At 44.9% G+C, this 18265-nt stretch overlaps 1 protein-coding gene across 2 annotated transcripts in view; it reads left to right on the plus strand.

Annotated features, from left to right (window-relative positions):
- The window catches only part of DHX34 (DExH-box helicase 34), a 418314-nt gene that overhangs the window by 304622 nt on the left and 95427 nt on the right, over positions 1 to 18265 (plus strand). For both annotated transcript variants that reach the window (XM_086938485.1, XM_086938486.1), the window contains exons 12-13: positions 2215 to 2335; positions 3130 to 3236. In XM_086938485.1, coding sequence (XP_086794611.1) covers positions 2215 to 2335; positions 3130 to 3236 — 228 coding nt within the window. The remainder of the gene's footprint in view (positions 1 to 2214; positions 2336 to 3129; positions 3237 to 18265) is intronic.

Raw genomic sequence — 18265 nt, forward strand, 5'->3', positions numbered from 1 at the left:
GTGGATTCCTCACTGACCCACCCGCCTCCCCGTTGTCCACTCTTCTATACCTGATTTACTGTAATGGTAATATTTTATTGTCAAATGAAATGTGTTATTATAATTGCTTTCCTGCATTGGCTACACACTGTGTGTGTTATTTTGTATATTTGGTACTATGTACTTCGTATGTATATCTACTGTTGTTGATCCGTCCGTGTGCCTCGAAGGCACGGAAAAAAGGGCGGAACTGATGTCTATTATGGAGTCGGTGACGTTAGCGGTGCCGCGAGCGATGCCGTGCCTCTATGATGTGGTCCACGTCGGCGCAAAGCTACAAAAGAATTTCCGAATGTTGCTGACGCAGGGGGTATTCACAAGGTGAGGAATCCGCAGGCAGATACTGTATCCACCAGAAAAAGCGTTACCGAAGGTAAGTAGCTTGTTCATTTTGAATGTGTTTGTGGGGACGAGAATGTCGCCTGCATGGTATACTGACATGCGCCCTTGTCCTGAGAGAACTAACTACTTGTGAAACTGTTATCCTGTGTTTTTAATGGCACCGATAGTTTGTTAATGTAGCCTACACCCTGCGGTCTAGGCCTGTCCATGGTAGTGCAAAGGTCCAGACGTGGCTCTGTGACCTGAAGGGGTGCCCCAACCATTCCCTTTATTGTCAACATGGGATTACTGTTCAAGCCCTGGGTTGTTTACTTGAAGCAGTAGTACCGAGTTTTACAAACTATTACTTCGGAACAAATGCTGTTTCGGTTTCGGCGGAGTGTTGGCCCCAGTCGGGTAAAATTCAGCAGCGGTTCTTCCGCTATGGCAGAGCAGCGTAGGCCCCACTGCTTTTCAGCAGTGCAAAAAAGGAAAAAGAAAATGATAATAATATGAGGTTATTATCATTTTATTTTTCATTGCCAGCCAAGTTAGGGTGGGGTCGGGCTGGGCTGTCAGAGCAAGGGGAGGAGGAAATATGTGCACTTAAGTGCGCATGACAGTTTGGTCAGCCGTTTTTGGGCGGCCAAACAGCCATGCGCCCTAAACATGTTCTCCACTCGGCTGTATTGCACAGCCTGGGCGGAGAACATGCACAGATTCCAATTCTATGTCCCAGTGCCAAAACAGTCTGCTCAGACCAATCACAATGCTGCTGTCATGCTGGTGACAGCAGCGTTGTGATTGGCTTAGGGGAGCCTGTGTGCTTCCTCCTTCCGGGAGGAAAGACGATGGAGGAGGGATGGCGGTGGTGCAGAGCTAAGTATTATACATATGTTTTTCACCCCCGCCACCCCTGTTCTGTAGCAGCCGCCACTGGTAAAATTTGTGCTCGAGTCTGGCACTCAGACACATTTTCACTATTGTGACAACCATGTTCATTTAACGGCGATGGAAGCTTGCTCACGTTTCAGTCAGCTAGGAAGAGCAGTCTATTGTGAGCTACTTCTTGTCATGCTCTATGACTTCTGCAGTGGGGCGCTTTCAACACTTTCAAGCACTGACATACAAACACCTCTGGACAGGTCCCGCATTCTGCTTGGTGATCTCAGACTTCCTTTTCTTTGGGGAAAAAGGTTACAGAAACCTAAAGCTAACGGTATTTAAGAATGTGTAAAAAAAACAAAAAACAAGCATGCAAGATAATAGGCGTACAACAAACCGCAGTAATTTTTCGGGTAAAAGGGGCACAAGATTTATAACAACGTTTTTAGTGTCTACCATCGCATTTCTAAGATAAGGTTGCAATAAGTGCTTCGTGTCTTACATCCTGAAAGTTGCTTCCTTTTGCTGAAAGTGAAAAGCAGAGTGGCATGTCATTTTTAGTTCCTGACAGTGAATTGTAATGGAAATGTAATTTCTGTTATATAGGGTGACGATTGAAGCCTGGCTGTTGATGCACTATGGAACAATGCTTTGAGTTACCCAAACAAAGGATATTCCATATTCCGGAGTCTCTGAGCAAGTTGTTGTTAAATGACACGAGTCTACATTGAACAAGTATTGGCAAAGCCATTTGGTTCGGTTTAATGTTAACCCTATTGTCTTTGACAGTGCTTGTTAGTGATGGCTGCTGTTGAATCTGTTTACAGGCCCAGCATGCAAGCTAATAAGTAACTCCATCTTTGTGTTTTCTCTGGTGGTTGGTTAAAACATAAGGAACTGCTTTTTTAGCAGTAATGCTAGAACATTTTTTTCCCCATTGAACATAAATATTGTTTAACTTTTTTTCAGGTTTTTCACACCAAAAACAAACAGGGCATAATTATGCATCCCACAAGCGTGTTTGCCAGTAACCCTGAACTGCTCCAGGTTGAAAATGAAGACGAAGATGCCCCAGGCGGTGACAGACAAGGTACTGACAATGCATGATGAGGTTCAATTATAGGATAAACGTATGTTGAATTAAGGTGCTTGTATAGAAATCTAATGTTTGTGCTACCTCGAGTTAAACGTCATATTGGTTATTCGACTCGAATCTAATGTTAATATACTTGCATTTTGTGAGACTGCTTCTTGTAATGGTATTTGTAAAATGTGCATTGTTTTCATCTAGGAAAATGTTAGTACAATCTTTTTAAAATACAAAATGACCCAGAGCCAATCTCAGGAGGTTAAACCAAATTCTTCCACGAGACTGTTGTACTGACAAACATTAGAACATTCGAAATTATGAAGAACAATTGAATCAGTCAGTAAAAAGTAATTTCCTGCCAGCTGTCTCACTGCAGATCGAGCTACGTGTGGTGCCTAGAGGTTACTCACCGATGACTGTCTGTAGCCTTCAAAGTAGAACAGTTTTTGTTAATATTTTTTCAGCAATGTTGTTGCACCTTTTTCTTTTACACTTACAAAATAATGAACTAAGGGACTAAGAAAAAGACAACGGAAATAACCCTTTTAAAATATAACCATCCTAGTCAAGGTCACTGAGGTAGTAAGTACTACTTCGAATGCAGCTCATGTGACTTTTCTTAAGAATACAAAAACAAACAAACACGTACAAATTGTGAAAACAAATAGTAGGTTAAGGATATTTCCCAAGGTTTCCTGATAAAGCGACTTACCTTACATGCAACTGATCAAACCTGTCGGCTGTGCATGTTTTTTGTGCTCGCCACTCTGTGAACAGTTTTTTTGTGTGTGCAGAACCTAAGAAAGGAATGAGTGAACACCACCAGCTTCTGGCCTTCGTGTCTCTGTTGGAAACGAACAAGCCTTACGTGGTTAACTGCATTCGGATTCCCGCCCTCCAAGTGAGTCACTCATTTTTTGACATTGTTTCCTTTGACTTTATAATAATATATGACTCCATCCAGATTTGTTTTAGCTATAGTTCAACCCACTCCACTAACTGCAGTCATCGATATACATGGTATCGTGTTTTTGAAGATGTGACTTCCAGTTGCTTGCAATATAGTTTGTGTCAGTGGACAAAAGCATCTGAATATCAACCCCAATAACCTTTCAAGTGATTGGAATTAGCAACTTACATTTCTGTTTGAAATACCTAAATGGTATGATATAGATTGTATTGTTTGTATTAGGAATTTTTGAAACTGGAATACATGTTGTAATATGTTTCAGTACATACTTGACCATAAGTACGTTACTGTTTCCCCAAAATGCCATGTATATTAATTTGTACTTGCTAAACTCTATAAATGTACATCTGCTATCATGAGCTTTATTTCCCTGCAGCTTTTTTTGAGTGCAAAACTGTTGTAACGCATGTCGATTCCCACTTGAAAGTTAGTATAAGAAATAAAGCCTTGTTTGTAAACAGTAAAGCAAGTGACTGTACAGTGTTGGTGCTCTAAACAAATCCAAGAAACGTCAATATGTGCTGTGGTTTGGCGTCATTGTAAAATGGATAGGCTACAGATAGAAGAAAATAGGTGTAGGAAAGTGCCTCTTTTTGCACAGTTAGCCCCAACTTTTTACCTGATGTGATTTAGAACTGTAAGTGCACTGGGTCCTTGCTAACCAGGTCTCCAGTGCCAGATCTCTTTCCCAAAACAGTGTATTACGATTGGCACAACTTCAGCTACCCCTGTAAGTCCCTAGTAAGTGGTAGAATGGAAGAAAAATTCCTAGGCAGTTACAATGATTCAAATTACATCAGTGCATTTTTAACATGACCAGAGGGATAACTCGATCTCAGTGCAAGGGAAAGACAACTATTTAAAACATGTAGAAATTAGCTTTATTCAAATTTATCTAAAATTAGGCATAAAAAAGCAAGTAAGAATACAAATTGATGCATTATACATCAGATACAATGTGTTCACCATTTGGTATGACAAGTGAGTTGATCCAAGAACACTGATTGAACACAAACATATAATACAAAAGCATACATTTGATTATAACAAACATTTATAGACAGAAACTGATATGGCGTGGCTGGGTGATGAAAGTTCTCAACGTGGGTTTAGGCACTAGAAGTGCCTTCATCAGGAGGGCCACAAATATTTTTCAATAAGTGAATGATATTTCGAGCAAGAATTCTTCAAAAGGAGAGCTGTGGCGGTGTCCAAGGCACAGGACCTGAAAACTCTTAGTGGGAAGATTAATTAATGCTGAGAACGGTGCACGACTCCCTCAAAGTAGTGTGTTCCTCAACAGCCATAAAATTGGTGCTGCGAAGAAGGGTGAGCATCAGGGAAATGTCACAAGAATAATCCGCTGTGGCTCGATGTATTCGATTAAAAAAATGACTGATAAACCCAGAGCGGCGGTCCTATTGAAAAGCGCTGTACTCAAGGTTTATCTGTTGCTGCAAGCCTGGGCTACCATCGAGGGGGGCTGACTGTGACAAAATGTAGCAGCGAATAATTCACCATAGGGCACTGTCCGTTGTACAGGTGTGTTGGGGTATAAACAGGCTCGATGCAGGAGGTACGGATGGGGTGGTCACGGGCTCATGCTATAATTACACGAGTTGCTCAGCATGGAGAAGTGTGGCTCAATGGTTAGAGCGGCAGACCCTAATGTAGAGGTCTGGCCCGGGACCAGGGTTCAATTACTGCTTCGGCGGGTCTTGGGCTAAATTTCCTTGGACCTGATCTTTCTCGCCTCGGGTTCCACTCTGCAACTCTGGGCAATAGCTTGCTTAATCTGCACAACGGCCCCAACAGCGCTGGGATGCCTGGCTTCACCTTGGGGGTGCCCAGGAGTGGACATTTCACAGGGAAAAGCCAGGAAGGGTTTCACAGCGGTATGCATACAGCGCCAGGAAACTCCGCTTGGGGTATAACTGCGCTTTACAAGTACAAATTCATTTCATTCATTCATTTCATTTCAGCGGGGATGGTCGCCATGACAGAGGTGTATTATGCATTTTTGAAACTGGAATACATGTTGTAATATGTTTCGGTAAATACTTGACCATAAGTACGTTACTGTTTCCCCAAAAGCCCATGTATATTAATTTGTACTTGCTAAACTCTAAAAATGTACATCTGCTATCATGAGCTTTATTTCCCTGCAGCTTTCTTTGAAGGCGCGGCAGTGCAAAACTGTTGTAATGCATGTTGATCCCCACTTAAAAGTTAGTATATGAATAAGAATAAACAGTAAAGCGAGTGACTATACAGTGTTGGTGCTCTAAACAAATCTAAGAAACGTCAATATGTGCTGGGGTTTGACGTTACTGTAAAACGCATAGGCTACAGATAGAAGAAAATAGGTGTAGGAAAGTGCCTCTTTTTGCACAGTTAGCCGCAACTTTTTACCCGATGTGATTTAGAACTGTAAGTGCACTGGGTCCTTGCTAACCAGGTCTCCAGTGCCATATCACTTTCCCAAAACACTGTATGTCGATTGGCACAACTTCAGCTACCCCTGTAAGTCCCTAGTAAGTGGTACCCCTGGTACCTAGGGCATGGGTACTAAAGAGGGTCCTTTGGGACTGCAGCACTAGTCCTGCCTCTCCAGGGCCCCCTCACCCAGGCTATGAACGCTGCCATTGGAGTCTGCGTTCTGGGTGCAGGAAAATCTGAAGAATTGACATAGCACACAGCCCTGTGTGCCATGCTAACCCTACCCTGCATAAAATATAGGTAAGTCACGCCTACTGCAGACCTTTAGCACTAAGGCAGGGTGCACTATATCTTTTGTGTGGGCATATCAGTACGAGCAGATGTGCCCCTACAATGACCAGTCCATTCTGTGATGTAAGTGAACAGGGTAGCCATAAAGAGCACATTGGCTGGATACGTGTCAACATTAATTTCCTAGCTCCATGATGGCTTCACTGATTTTAAGATGTTTGGTCCCAGACATCTTGTCTTAATAGATACTCAGTGATGCCATTGTTGGATTTATTAATAAATTCACACAGGACACTGTAGTAATGTGCAATTGCTTGTAGCAGTGCTCGTTTCCCTCTCCACCTGTGTTCCATCTCTTTGTTTGCCCCGCGCCAAAATTCCATGAACGGCAGTTACTGTGTGGCTGGCGAAGGTGGCGTTCACGCTCCGTGCTAACTTAGAGGTAATAAACTTACCTGTGTTCATAAAGTTGTCTACTAGTGTTACTACCACATTTTTGCAGACGATGGCCAGTCACATGTGGTTTCACCTAGCACTGTAGCGTGAAGCGCAAGACATGGGAAGCTCCGACTGTAACTGACTGACTGCCTTAAATTTGCTGTTATCAGCGTTGATCTCCTCCTGTGGTGAAGAGCTCCCTCTCTCTGCCTTCCTGCTCTGCTCCCCTCGTTTGCCTGCTGTCTCCGACCATCCCGAGACGTGTCAAGTGCCTGTGGATGTTTCCAGTGCTCAGCGACGTGTGCGGCCCGCTGTGTTTAAGTGTTTAACAAGTAGGGGGCCGTTGTTGAGCTGCACAATGTGATGAGTCAAGCCTATCGATCCTCCGGATGCCTGTGGTGATTCACACCTCTGTTTCCAGTGCCCAGCCTTGCGTTTGTGCCCTGCTGGCTAAGGGTTTTAGTGTGAGGCGTGAGAGGCTTGCTTGCTCATCATTTCCCGGCGTTGGCTGATTCTTGTTCACGTGACTCTTCTCAGCAAAGGAGCCTGCCGACTTGCAAGTGGAGCCTCCCACATTGGAAAATTCTACACTCACCCCCTGCTGGCCATTTTTATTTTTGCAGACTACCCTGTCTGTATCTATCTGAACTGTCTTTTGCTTGTAATTATGGCTGATTCCTCTATTGTGCTTCCTCCTTTTTTTCTTGCTAAACCAGGTCAACCTTCCATGCAATGGGAGGAATGGATTGACTTATTTGACAATTACATTATTGCTCTTGATGGCCTCGACTTTTCACCTGACAGGAAGAAAGCGTTGTTGTTAGGTACTAATGGAAAACAGGCGCATCGCATTTTTAAATACTCACCTGAAATGTTAGGAAATGACAATCAGCCTGTGGAGGATGTTTTTAAGGAGGCCAAGGTGCGTTTGGAGAAGAGGATTGTCAAGGAGGAGAACATTGTAATGTCTCGCTACCACTTTTACACCAGGCCACAAAAGTCTGGCGAAACTTTGGATGAATTTATCTCTTGTCTTCGGAGCTGTCAATAAAATGCAAATTTGGGCATATGACCAATGAACTTATTAGGGACCAACTGATAGTTCATTGTTACAGCAAGAAAACTCAAGAAAGTCTTTGGGCTGCAAAGAACCCCACCTTGAAGGATTTCATTTCCATTGCTAAGGTTGTTGAAGAGTCCGAACGATGCATGAAAAAAATGAGTAAGAAAGAGGGCATTGAAGGTGATGTGGCTGCTATTGGGAAGAAGGAGGAAACCACCAAAGTCTCTGCCGGCAAATCCAATCCAAAGGCTTCAAGGTCCACCAACTCCAAAGGTTGTTCCAGGTGCGGTAGCGCTTTTCATCAGAGTGACTCTGAGTCTGGCTTTGCTTCAAAGCAAGACTACAGGAAGTATGGGCAGAGAGGTCATTATGCCTGTATGTGCAGAGACTTCAACAAATCCAGGTTTGCTGTGACAGGGGATTTCTGTCTCGAGGAAGAGGATGAAGACCGTGTGTTGATGGTTCTTCCTTGCAACAGTAAAATTGAGAAGAGGTGTCGTCCTTAAGCGTCCTTTGGAATCCTTGGCAAGCAATTGGAACTGATGGTGGACTGTGGGTCCTTGTATACTATTGTACCAAGGTGGATGTGGGGAAAAGGGTGGCTTCTACTTCCACTCTTACTGAAGGACATTGATCCTAGGGGTTACCAAGGGGAGAGAATGGTTGTTCTCGGCTACTTCTATTCTCCTATCATATTTAAGTCAAGGCAGAATGTGGGTAAGATCTACTTTGCAAAAGATGGTCCCCCGATCTTGTGTTGGGGATCACCAATTTGACCTTCATATTGTTATCGCTCCCCACGCCCCTGGTCAATGTTTGTTTCGTGGCTGATGTACCACTGAACAAGTTTTGGGTGAAATGGATGATGTTTTTAGGGAGAATCTTGGTGAATTGAAGGGGTACACGCACACAATTATTTTGGAAGAGGGCACCATCCCTGTCAAGCACAAGTTGCCGAGGGTTCCTGTTATTGTGAGGTGTGACGTCAAAAAAAGGTTAGGGGACATGCTCAAGGAAGGCGTTATTGAACTGGTTGAGGCCTCCAAATGGGTCTCTCCAGTGGTTATCACAAAGAAGAGTGAATGTAAGCTCAGGTTCTGTGTGGACCTTCGAAGTCTTAACCAAAATGTGGTTGCTGATACCTTTCCCCTCCGCAACATCAATGAACTGTTGCTTTTGCTCAAGGGTGGTAAGTACTTTTCAAAGCTTGATTTGAAAAGGGCTTACCACCAGATCAAGCTAACCGAGGACTTTAAAAATCTCATGACCTTCACTACCATGGAGGGCACCTTTCTCTTCACGAGGTTGCCCTTCGGATTGTCCTCCACTGCCAGCGTTTTTCAGTGGATCATGTCTGAAGTCTTTAGGGGTTTGGACAAAGTAAATGTTTTCAAAGGCGACATCCTTGTTTTCGGGGTGTCTGTTCATGAACACAGTTAAACCTTGGGGGAGGTCCTTGGCAGATTGAGGGACTCTGGTCCATCCCTGAGTAAGGAAAAGGGCTCGTTTCTGGTGGAGGAAATTGAATATCTGGGGCATACCATCTCTGGTCAGGGAGTCCGTCCTAAGGTCGATCTTTTAGAGGCAATCAGAGATGCGGCCATTCCCCATGACAAGGACCAGTTACGGTCGTTCATAGGTTTAATCGTGTATTATGCCAAATTTGTAAAAAGCTTTGCCAACAAGACCAAGGCTCTCAGGTTTCTCTTGAGGAAAGGGTGTCCTTTTGTATGGGGCGATGTCCAACACCACGCTTTCGATGTAATTAGTAAGGACATTTGCGAGACAGGTATTCTGGCGCCCTTTGATACTCATCTTAAAACCTTTTTAACTGTTGATGCCAGTGCTTGTGGTTTGGGGGCTGTGCTTTCCCAAGTGCATGCGGGTGTGGAGAGGACTGTGGCGTTTGCCCCGCGCTCCTTGTCTGAATGTGAGAGCAATTAGGTCATCAAGTTCGAAGCTCTTGCGGCGGCTTGGTCAGTGGAGCATTTCAGAATCTTCTTGTGGGGTGTTAACTTTTGTATTCGACTGACCACAAGCCCTTAGTTATGGTGTAGAGCCCTGGAAGTGTGGGGAAAGGGGCTGCAAGACTGGTCAGACTTGATTCTAGGCTCCAGGAATATTGGTACTGTCTGGCTCACATTCGCCTCGTCTGAGAAGAGCAGTGGTGAGCATTGACTGGGTTCTTCTTTGGAGCATGAGGTTGCTGTGGCCTCTTTGTGTGATGATGGGGAGTGCGTTGGTTGTGCATTCTCCTCTGATGAGTGGTGCCATTTTATGGATCTTGATGCTGTTCTTAAATGTATGGAACGAATGTTTGTTCTCGGGAGTGGAGGGAAAGCGCTTTGGCTCCCCCGATCAGACCGTTTGTAAAGGTGTTGGACGAACTTAGCATGAGTGATTCTAAAGTCCTCATGAGGAATGATAATTTTGTACCTCCTGCGGTCTTGAGACCTAGAATTATCAAGATCGCGCATGAAGGGCACCTTGGCCAAACCTTGACATGTGCGTGAGAATTTCTGGTGGGGCTGCATGGATGAGCAGATCATGTCCTGGGTTGTGGGGTGTGATGTGTGCAGGGAGAGTGAAAAGAGACTCAAGACGGGTTATCATGCCATTTTGGGTCACATCGAAGATCCTGGTGTGCTCTGGAATAATGTTTGTGTTGATTTTATTGGGCATATGCAGGGTGTGGAGGAGAGGTTTAGGAATGCCTTGGTGCTTATTGATGCACATTCTAAGCGGCTGGTTTTCAGATTTATGTCTGATGTTACGATCAAGAGGACCATTGGAATAGTTGAAAAACATTTTTCACGAGTAAGGTCTACCCCGTATCCTCATCACGGACAATGGCACACAACTTGTTTCTCAAGAGATGAGGGACTTTCTAAGTAAATGCGGAATCATCCACCACCGCACAGCTCTTTATAACCCCCAAACCAATGGCATGGTGGAGCGGGCTAATCGCTTGGTGAAGGGTACCATTTCCATGGCTTTTAGGAGTGGGAAGGATGTCAGGGTGATGGTGAGCGAGATGGTTTGAGCACATCGCACGACAGTCAACAGTGCGACTGGGTTCACCCCTTTTGAAAAGATGCATGGAAGGAAGCCTGGCACCAAACTTGTACCTGCATGGCTGGCTTCTCCCAGGCTGGCATCCAACCAGGTGGATGGTGTCAAGTCTGATGGCAGAGGTGTGTGTGCCGGCGACTGGGTCAAAGTTAGGCATGGCAGACCCTGCAAAGGTGTGTCTAAGTTCTGGGGTCCCTTCATGGTGAGGCAGGGTTTTGACAATTCTGTGCTTCTTGACAATGGCAACAAATAGAAAAAACGCAAGGTTGCGTTGTATCGCAAAGGGAAGGGAGGCTCCATGGTGTCCGTACCCAAGTCTATTTTGTCTGATGACGGCTTGAATGGCTTCATGTTGATCAGTGATGCAGAGTTGTCCTTCAATGAGTCTGTGGTCAGGAGTGAAGTTTGACCTCGGGATGCCTCCAATTCCCTTCCACCTGTTCTTTCTTCTGATGTGGGCGCCGGAGTTGCCCGGTCACCCAGGTCTCGCAGACCTCCTCGCTATTTGGAGGATTATGTTCAAACTTGAAGGGTGTTTCCTTGTGCTTCTTTTTTGATGTTTTTCTCCTTTTCGATTTTCAATGACTTGCATTTTCAATGTCTTGTTTTTTTTCTTTTCCTCTTTGCTTTCTGCTGTTTCATGCATTATTTTGTTTAATTTCGGGTAGAAGGGAAGGGGGGGTGTTGGAATGTGCACTTGCTTGTAGCAGTGCTTGTTCCCCTCTCCACCTATGTTCCATTTGTTTGTTTGCCCTGCGCCAAGATTCCAAGAACGGCAGCTACTGTGTGGCTGGCGAAGGTGGCGTTCACGCTCCGTGCTAACTTGAGGTAATAAACTTACCTGTGTTCACGATGTTGTCTACTAGTGTTACTAACACAGAGACCCTGTTAGAGGGTCCCCTGAAACCTAACCAAACACTATTGAGGTATCTGGCCGGTGTTTACCATCCTGCCACCACCAGACATGTTTCTGGAGTCATGGGGCGAGAGCCAGAACTCTCAGAGGACAGAAACAATACATCCTTTGGGCAGGGGTGTTTCAAACATCCTCCAGGTCAGGACAGCCTTCCCGGGCAGGAAGCTTAAAAGGCTATGCGGTCTTTGAAATTCAACCTAGCAACTACCATGGAGTGGAGTAGCCAAGCTGCAGTTTCCTGCTCCACCTTTGGCAGGTGGAAAGGCGGGAAAATTAGTTAGATAAGGAGGAGGGTCCCCACTCAGCCTGCACTACCCCCAGGACGAGGTAGGCGAGTTAAACCCCTCTCCTGAAATGCCACCATCTAGAGATAGTGAGAAAACCTCCAATCAGGGCTAGAGTAGTTCCTCTTCCCAAAGGAAGTGGCTATTACCTGTCTCCCCTTGTAACACCCCTAAATCCAGTATTTACGTGGTTCCCCGAGACCTGAACCTCAGATTCATTGGACCACAGAAGACCAGGACAAAAAAAAGCCCTGCTACGCGAGACCAGAAGCCCTGCTGCAGAAAGAAAAGGGGCCAAACCCTGCCAGCTGCAAGAAAGACTCGACAATTGCTGCTGTGTCCTAAAATGTGAAAGGACTCAAAGAACCCCAGAGCACTTCTAGCCTTCAAGAAATCACTGAGAAGCTCCCTTTGAGTGAAGCTATCACTCCCCTGCAGACTGCAGGCACCGATCCAGTGAAGTCCAGTTTGTCAATTTGCTGCACCCTGACAACCTCGACACAGCACAAAAAGCAAGGAGAGGTACAACCGCTCCGGAGGTTCAGATTTTCCTCTTCACCAAAACACCAATTTTGGAGGCATTTGGGCCCATCGGAGCCAAGGCGTACCAATACGCGGGGTACTGTACCCCCAACGGTAAAAACCAAAAAGAAGAGTCCACTCAGAACTCCCAAAGCACCAGAAGGAAGCACCATTCAAGGGAATTCGAGATACTTGAGGCCTCCTTCCTGTGTGGCCTAGCTGTCTCGAGATCGCCTCCCCAAGTTGCCTTCTCCTGACCGCGAGGACCCTAAAGACTCACAATGCCTGGCTCACCAGTTTGCTCTGTATCCGGCCCCACTGGCCTTGGCACTAACCAACCAACTCTGCTTCCATGGTGCCCAGGCCCTTGTGACCTCCTCCCTCCGATGACACCTAGCAGACTTACCTGTAAGTCCACCCGTGCAGTGCATTTCCAATTAGCCCCCTTCATTTTTGTTCACCAGCTTCAAGGCCCTTAGCACTTTTCTCCCGCCCGATCTGGGACACTCCCTAACTTCTCCTGCTGGAGCTTTGGACCTGGTCCTGACATCGGCCTTAATGAGAAGGCGAACTTCGTGAAAGCATTGCCTGATTTTGATGCAATTTTCTTTTGCCTTCCCATAGTTTCCTATGGTGTATAATTGCACACCAATGTGATATATTTTCCAAACTCTTTAAAAATCATAACTTGAAAAGTACTTACCCTAGAACTGTGTTCTTTGTCTCTAAAAATACATAACATTGTATTTATGTTTACAAATTGGTCTCAGATTAATTGTTGAGTGCGTGTCTGATTTATTGTCTCTGTGTGTGACAACAAATACTTAGCACTACCCTCTTATAATTCTAACTGCTCCCACACACTATCACAAAAAAGCATTAGAATTATCTGTTTTTACATTTTTGTACCAGTTGGGGATTCTCTGCACTCTGCACAGTGTACATGGTTCTAGTACACTATACAGAGAGCCAGCTTCCTTCAATAGAGTGCGTCAAAGGTTATTGTGGCAGCTCCCAGCAGTCATAATTCTATGGTGCACACAGAGCTTGGCTGAGACTATGTAGAAAATTGTATTAAACTGGCTCCTCTGTTACTCTGGTGTTCCACCTGGTGTAATGTTAAGGCCTCCTTTAACCCCTTTGACGCTCATGACGAGCTCAGCTCGTCATGAAGTACACCTCTCGTACGCTCATGACGAGCTGAGCTCGTCATGAACCACGGGATTTTCAAATCTTCAGCGCACAGCGGGAAAATGCGCCACTCCTCGTCATGAACCACGGGATTTTCAAATCTTCAGCGCACAGCGGGAAAATGCGCCGCACCGATGGAGTTAATAGAGATGTAATTGAGGATTACTTGATGTGTGCCATGGGATATTCGATACCCTGGCTTAAGTATATCCGGTCAAACTTCTCCAGTTTATCGAGACCTACACTCTTCTCCGACCTCACCTTCATGAAGAAGGCAGACAGTTTATGGGTAAAGAAAAAGTTTTGAAGATGAGGACCTGGGATAGGGATTTGGCAGTGTTTGCCTTGGACACCCTTAGAAGTTATGCAGTGATTCAAACGTGTCCTGGAATTGAACCATATTTGAATGGGTTAACCATCCCTTGAAGAGATCACTACTCACTAGATTTCGCCTTCGCTCAGTTAGCTGGAAACTGTGTTTCCCTCTTGGTCAAGACGATGTTGCCACCAAGTCCAGTATCAGCCAATCAAATCATTCTGGCACCACTTTCTGTTGACTCTTAATTGCAGGACCTAAAATAAACTCCGACTTTAGAGACACGTTGGCCCCTGGGCTGAACTTCAAGAACCACCCCCCAATCAGAAAAAGATCTAAAATCTCCTTCCATGTATAGTGCCCCAATAATTTACCGGCAAAATGGCACTATAGGTTCCTTCACTGGCGCACCTCTAATATTCATAAAAGATAAAATATAATTCAACCGAATCTGCTTTTATTTCTGATTTGTCTAATTAGATTTATAAAAAGCAGCAATTGTTGACTGATTGGACATTATTTTCAATAAAACATATTTTTTAAAATGTGTTTGGAATCTTACATGTGGGGAAAAAACCTGCCTTTCGTGAATTCATGTAGACCAACCATGGTGAAGAAATAGGATAACTTCTGTGCCTGCTCCGTTACCAAAACCCTGTGCATCCACCGGGTCCATTTGGACATAACTGTGAACGCTGCTGAAGCGATTCACAGATTAAGGGTTCTAAATACTACAATATTACATGCTAATTTCATACAAGTGCTAGAAGTTCACCCACATGTGTAACAGTTAAGGAAGCAAACTTGTCTTGTTCCACGTTTCAAATGTGAAAGAGGCTACTGATCATACATAAGTGCACATGTGGAGGGGAATAGTGACATTAGCTATTTTGATACATTTTCCTAGATGAACGAGGGAACAGAAGGATGACACGATAGGGCATGGCGCATATTATAGCTGTGTAATGATCTGATCTGGCTTTTAATTACCTTAATGACTTTATTACTTTCTAATGATAGGAGCAGAACACATTGGTGAAAAAGTTATAATGTGGCCGGCTATCCAATCCCCAAAGTTAAAGGATGACTATAAATCAAAACTTCCATTTTCCCATCATATTAAATGTAATGTCATAAGCTCATACAGTCATTGCTTGATTCAGTGTTGTAGTCCCTTATGTATTCCTAGGAACAAAACGCTACAAGTGCAAGTATCCAGAAAACAAAAATCGGTAAATTTGTATTCCAGCTGAATCAAAAATGGGCACATACACAGCTTTTACTTTAGCTGTCTAGCAGATACTGTCAGCTTCTAAAACCTTTTCATCACTCTTCAAAATCATGCATTAGAAATCCATTTGGGATTGGTGTGTACCGGGGAAGCAGCTTTGCAGAACTAGCCCACAGAAGTCCAGAAGCGTCCAGGTGGTGGCAACCTGAGAGGAAACCACAGTCCCGTCCAGAGCCCCCTATAGGGTGGCAAAGGTGGGATAGGTGGATTACAATTTCAGCATTCGGGGAGATAGGACTGCTGGATTTAGCTCAGTCAGCCTCTTGGAGATGTCTCTCCGAAAGGAAACCGAGGGCCTTGTGGCTCAGGGAGTTGAACATGCACTCCAAGGATTGCTGTTTGAGCTCAGTCACATGTTCAAAACCTAGTGGGGCCACTGAAACTTTTATCCATCTGAGGTCCATAAAATGAATATTGTTGAGTTGGGTAACAATAAACACCTTGGGCCGTTAAATCGAGCATTGTGTGCCTACTTGTTGCCTTTAGAGCACTATCGTATTACAAAGTGGCTACAGACACGTGATGCCCCTCCTGTAATGCAGAACATGCCAGCTTTTCTTTATTTGTATAGTAGCATGGTCCCATGCAAATGAGGGAATTATTTTCCTTTGCTCCCGTGCTTGTTACAGATGAATGATTCAGAAAAGGGGGTGGTGATGGACAGAGTATCTGAATTAAGCAGAACACTCCTACCCAGTCCAAAGATCAGGGCTTGATCCATCACCGTTTTTTAGCTCACTGCACCATCCCAGCTCAGAACCTGGCAAATTAGTCTGTCCCTGGCCCTGTGCATCATGGGAACAGGGCAGACCAAACTACCAAGCCAATTCTTATACTGGGAAGGAAACAAGCTTCCGGGGACCGGTTTCTGGCATTTCTGCGGTCTTCGGCCCGGCTTGCTTGAATCCTGATGGTGCAGTGAGCCAGGGACTCACATCTGAGTATACCCTTCCACGCTTATGGTGGACAAAAACGATTCAGAAAAGGTCGGGCTAATTTGCATATAGCCAGGTTCTGAACTGGGTTAATGCAGTGAGCTAAAAAACGGTGATGGATTAAGCCCTGATCTCTTGACTGGGTAAGAGTGGTCTGCTTAATTCAGACACTCTGTTCATCACCACCCCCTTTTCTGTATCGTTTTTGGCCACTACAGGTGTGGCAGGGTATACTCAGACATGAGTCCCTTGCTCACTGCACCACCAGGATTCAAGCAAGCCGGGCCGACAACGGCTGAAATGCCAGAAACCGGTCCCCGGAAGCTTGTCTCCTTACCAGTGAAGAATTGGCTTGGTAGTTTGGTCTGCCCTGTTCCCATGAGGCACGGGGTTGGGCTAATTTGCATATAGCCAGGTTCTGAACTGGGGTGATGCAGTGAGCTAAAAAACGGTGATGGATTAAGCCCCGATCTCTTGACTGGGTAAGAGTGGTCTGCTTAATTCAGACACTCTGTTCATCACCACCCCCTTTTCTGTTACAGATGAAGGCAAAGAGGTCATCAAGAGGCACACTGACAGTGCGGCACACAGAAGTGGGCACAGTCAGTGCACCCCACCCCTTTTCCCCACTGAACAGGAGCCAGAGCCCCCAGGGGACCCTACACGCATCTCCCCGTATCTCCCCGTAGGCAGGTGCAGTCACTTACTGTCTTCAGGAGAGTCTCCACCCCTTTTTAGTTGCAGGCCACAATGCCATGTACATAGTGGAAGATGAACTGACTGCTTCAAACTCCTGGTCTGACTTTCAATAATGCACTTTTCACAATGCAGGTACTGGTTTACACCTGCATTGAAAACATATCATTTGATGTGCTGTTGTGCACTGTACCGCTCTGTGCCCGGAACACACACTAAAGTGTGCTCCCCATTGCAGAGTGGGGCAGTGCACCTTGTCAGTAATAGAGCCCCTGTTATTCAGTGCTAAAATACCCAAGTTCTTTACATATACACATCATGTTATGTCATCATAAAACTGCCTGCCATGCACAGAAGAATAAATACTGGGCACTTAAAGCCAATCTATAGTTATAGTTCATGGCTCCATGATGATGATTAACAACAAGTGCTTTATTGAGCTACTTCTGGTGCAGGCACAGCAGGCAGCATATGGCAGGCTAAAATATGTGACTGCAGGCTTCACTCAGCAGTTTACATCATAGTACAACAAAAGGGTAACATAACATGTCTATTTGTAAAGCGCACGTTAACCTGCAGGTATCTTGGCGCCAAATAACAGATGTTTATTGTTACCGAACTCAATGGTACTCCTTTTATCGACCTCCGATGGATGAAAGGCTGAGTGGACGGGGATTTGAGCCTTTGACTATGAGGTCGAACACAGGTCCCTGCAGTGAAACATTAGTCCACTGAGCCACTAGACCCAGCTGAATACCCAAAGAGCAACTCTAATTAAGATTTCAGTGGAAAGTTCACGCTGAACCTGAATTTCAGTTGCTTAGGAAGTTTATATCTCTGAAACAAGGAGCTGTAAATATAAACCCAGAACCCAGCATGTGTTAAAAATGAGGGAAACACTAAAAAAGCAGCTTCTTTTTTCCCCCCGGTGTTTTATAGATACATGATCCAAAGGTATCGGAGCGCTTTACATGAGCACTAGTTGAGTTACACAAGGACACATTAATTTTTGTTGGGCACAGGGAGATTAAGTGATTTGCCCAGAATCACAGGATGTTGAGCGTCCTTGCCGAGACTCAAACCCGGTTCGCCAGCTTGGAGGTCGACCGCTCTAGCCATAAGACGACATCCTCTCCCTCACCCCAACGCAGTTTAATCATCAAATCATTGTCTGGGGAGGAGAAAGGGAACACAGAAGCCAGATCATGAAGGTGTGCACATGTGCTAATCTTAGCTCTGTGCTTGTGCACCCAGGAGAGTACTGAAGCGATGGTCAGACACAAAGCAAAAGGATAAAAGGGAGTGCTATGAAAGGCTGCCTAACAGTAGAGAGTTGCAAAGTAGTTTTGGTACAGGGGAAGTCATCAGCACCCAGAAATGTCATTCAATGAAATGGCAAACCTAACTGACAGCAAAGCATATATTTAAATATCAACAAGAGAGAGAGGAAACTAGATTGATCTAGTTCACTTCCTCATTTAGACATGTATAACCAAGGAGAACTGG

The sequence above is a fragment of the Lissotriton vulgaris genome, chromosome 9 (assembly GCF_964263255.1).
Source record: "Lissotriton vulgaris chromosome 9, aLisVul1.2, whole genome shotgun sequence".
Classification (NCBI taxonomy): Eukaryota; Metazoa; Chordata; class Amphibia; order Caudata; family Salamandridae; genus Lissotriton; species Lissotriton vulgaris.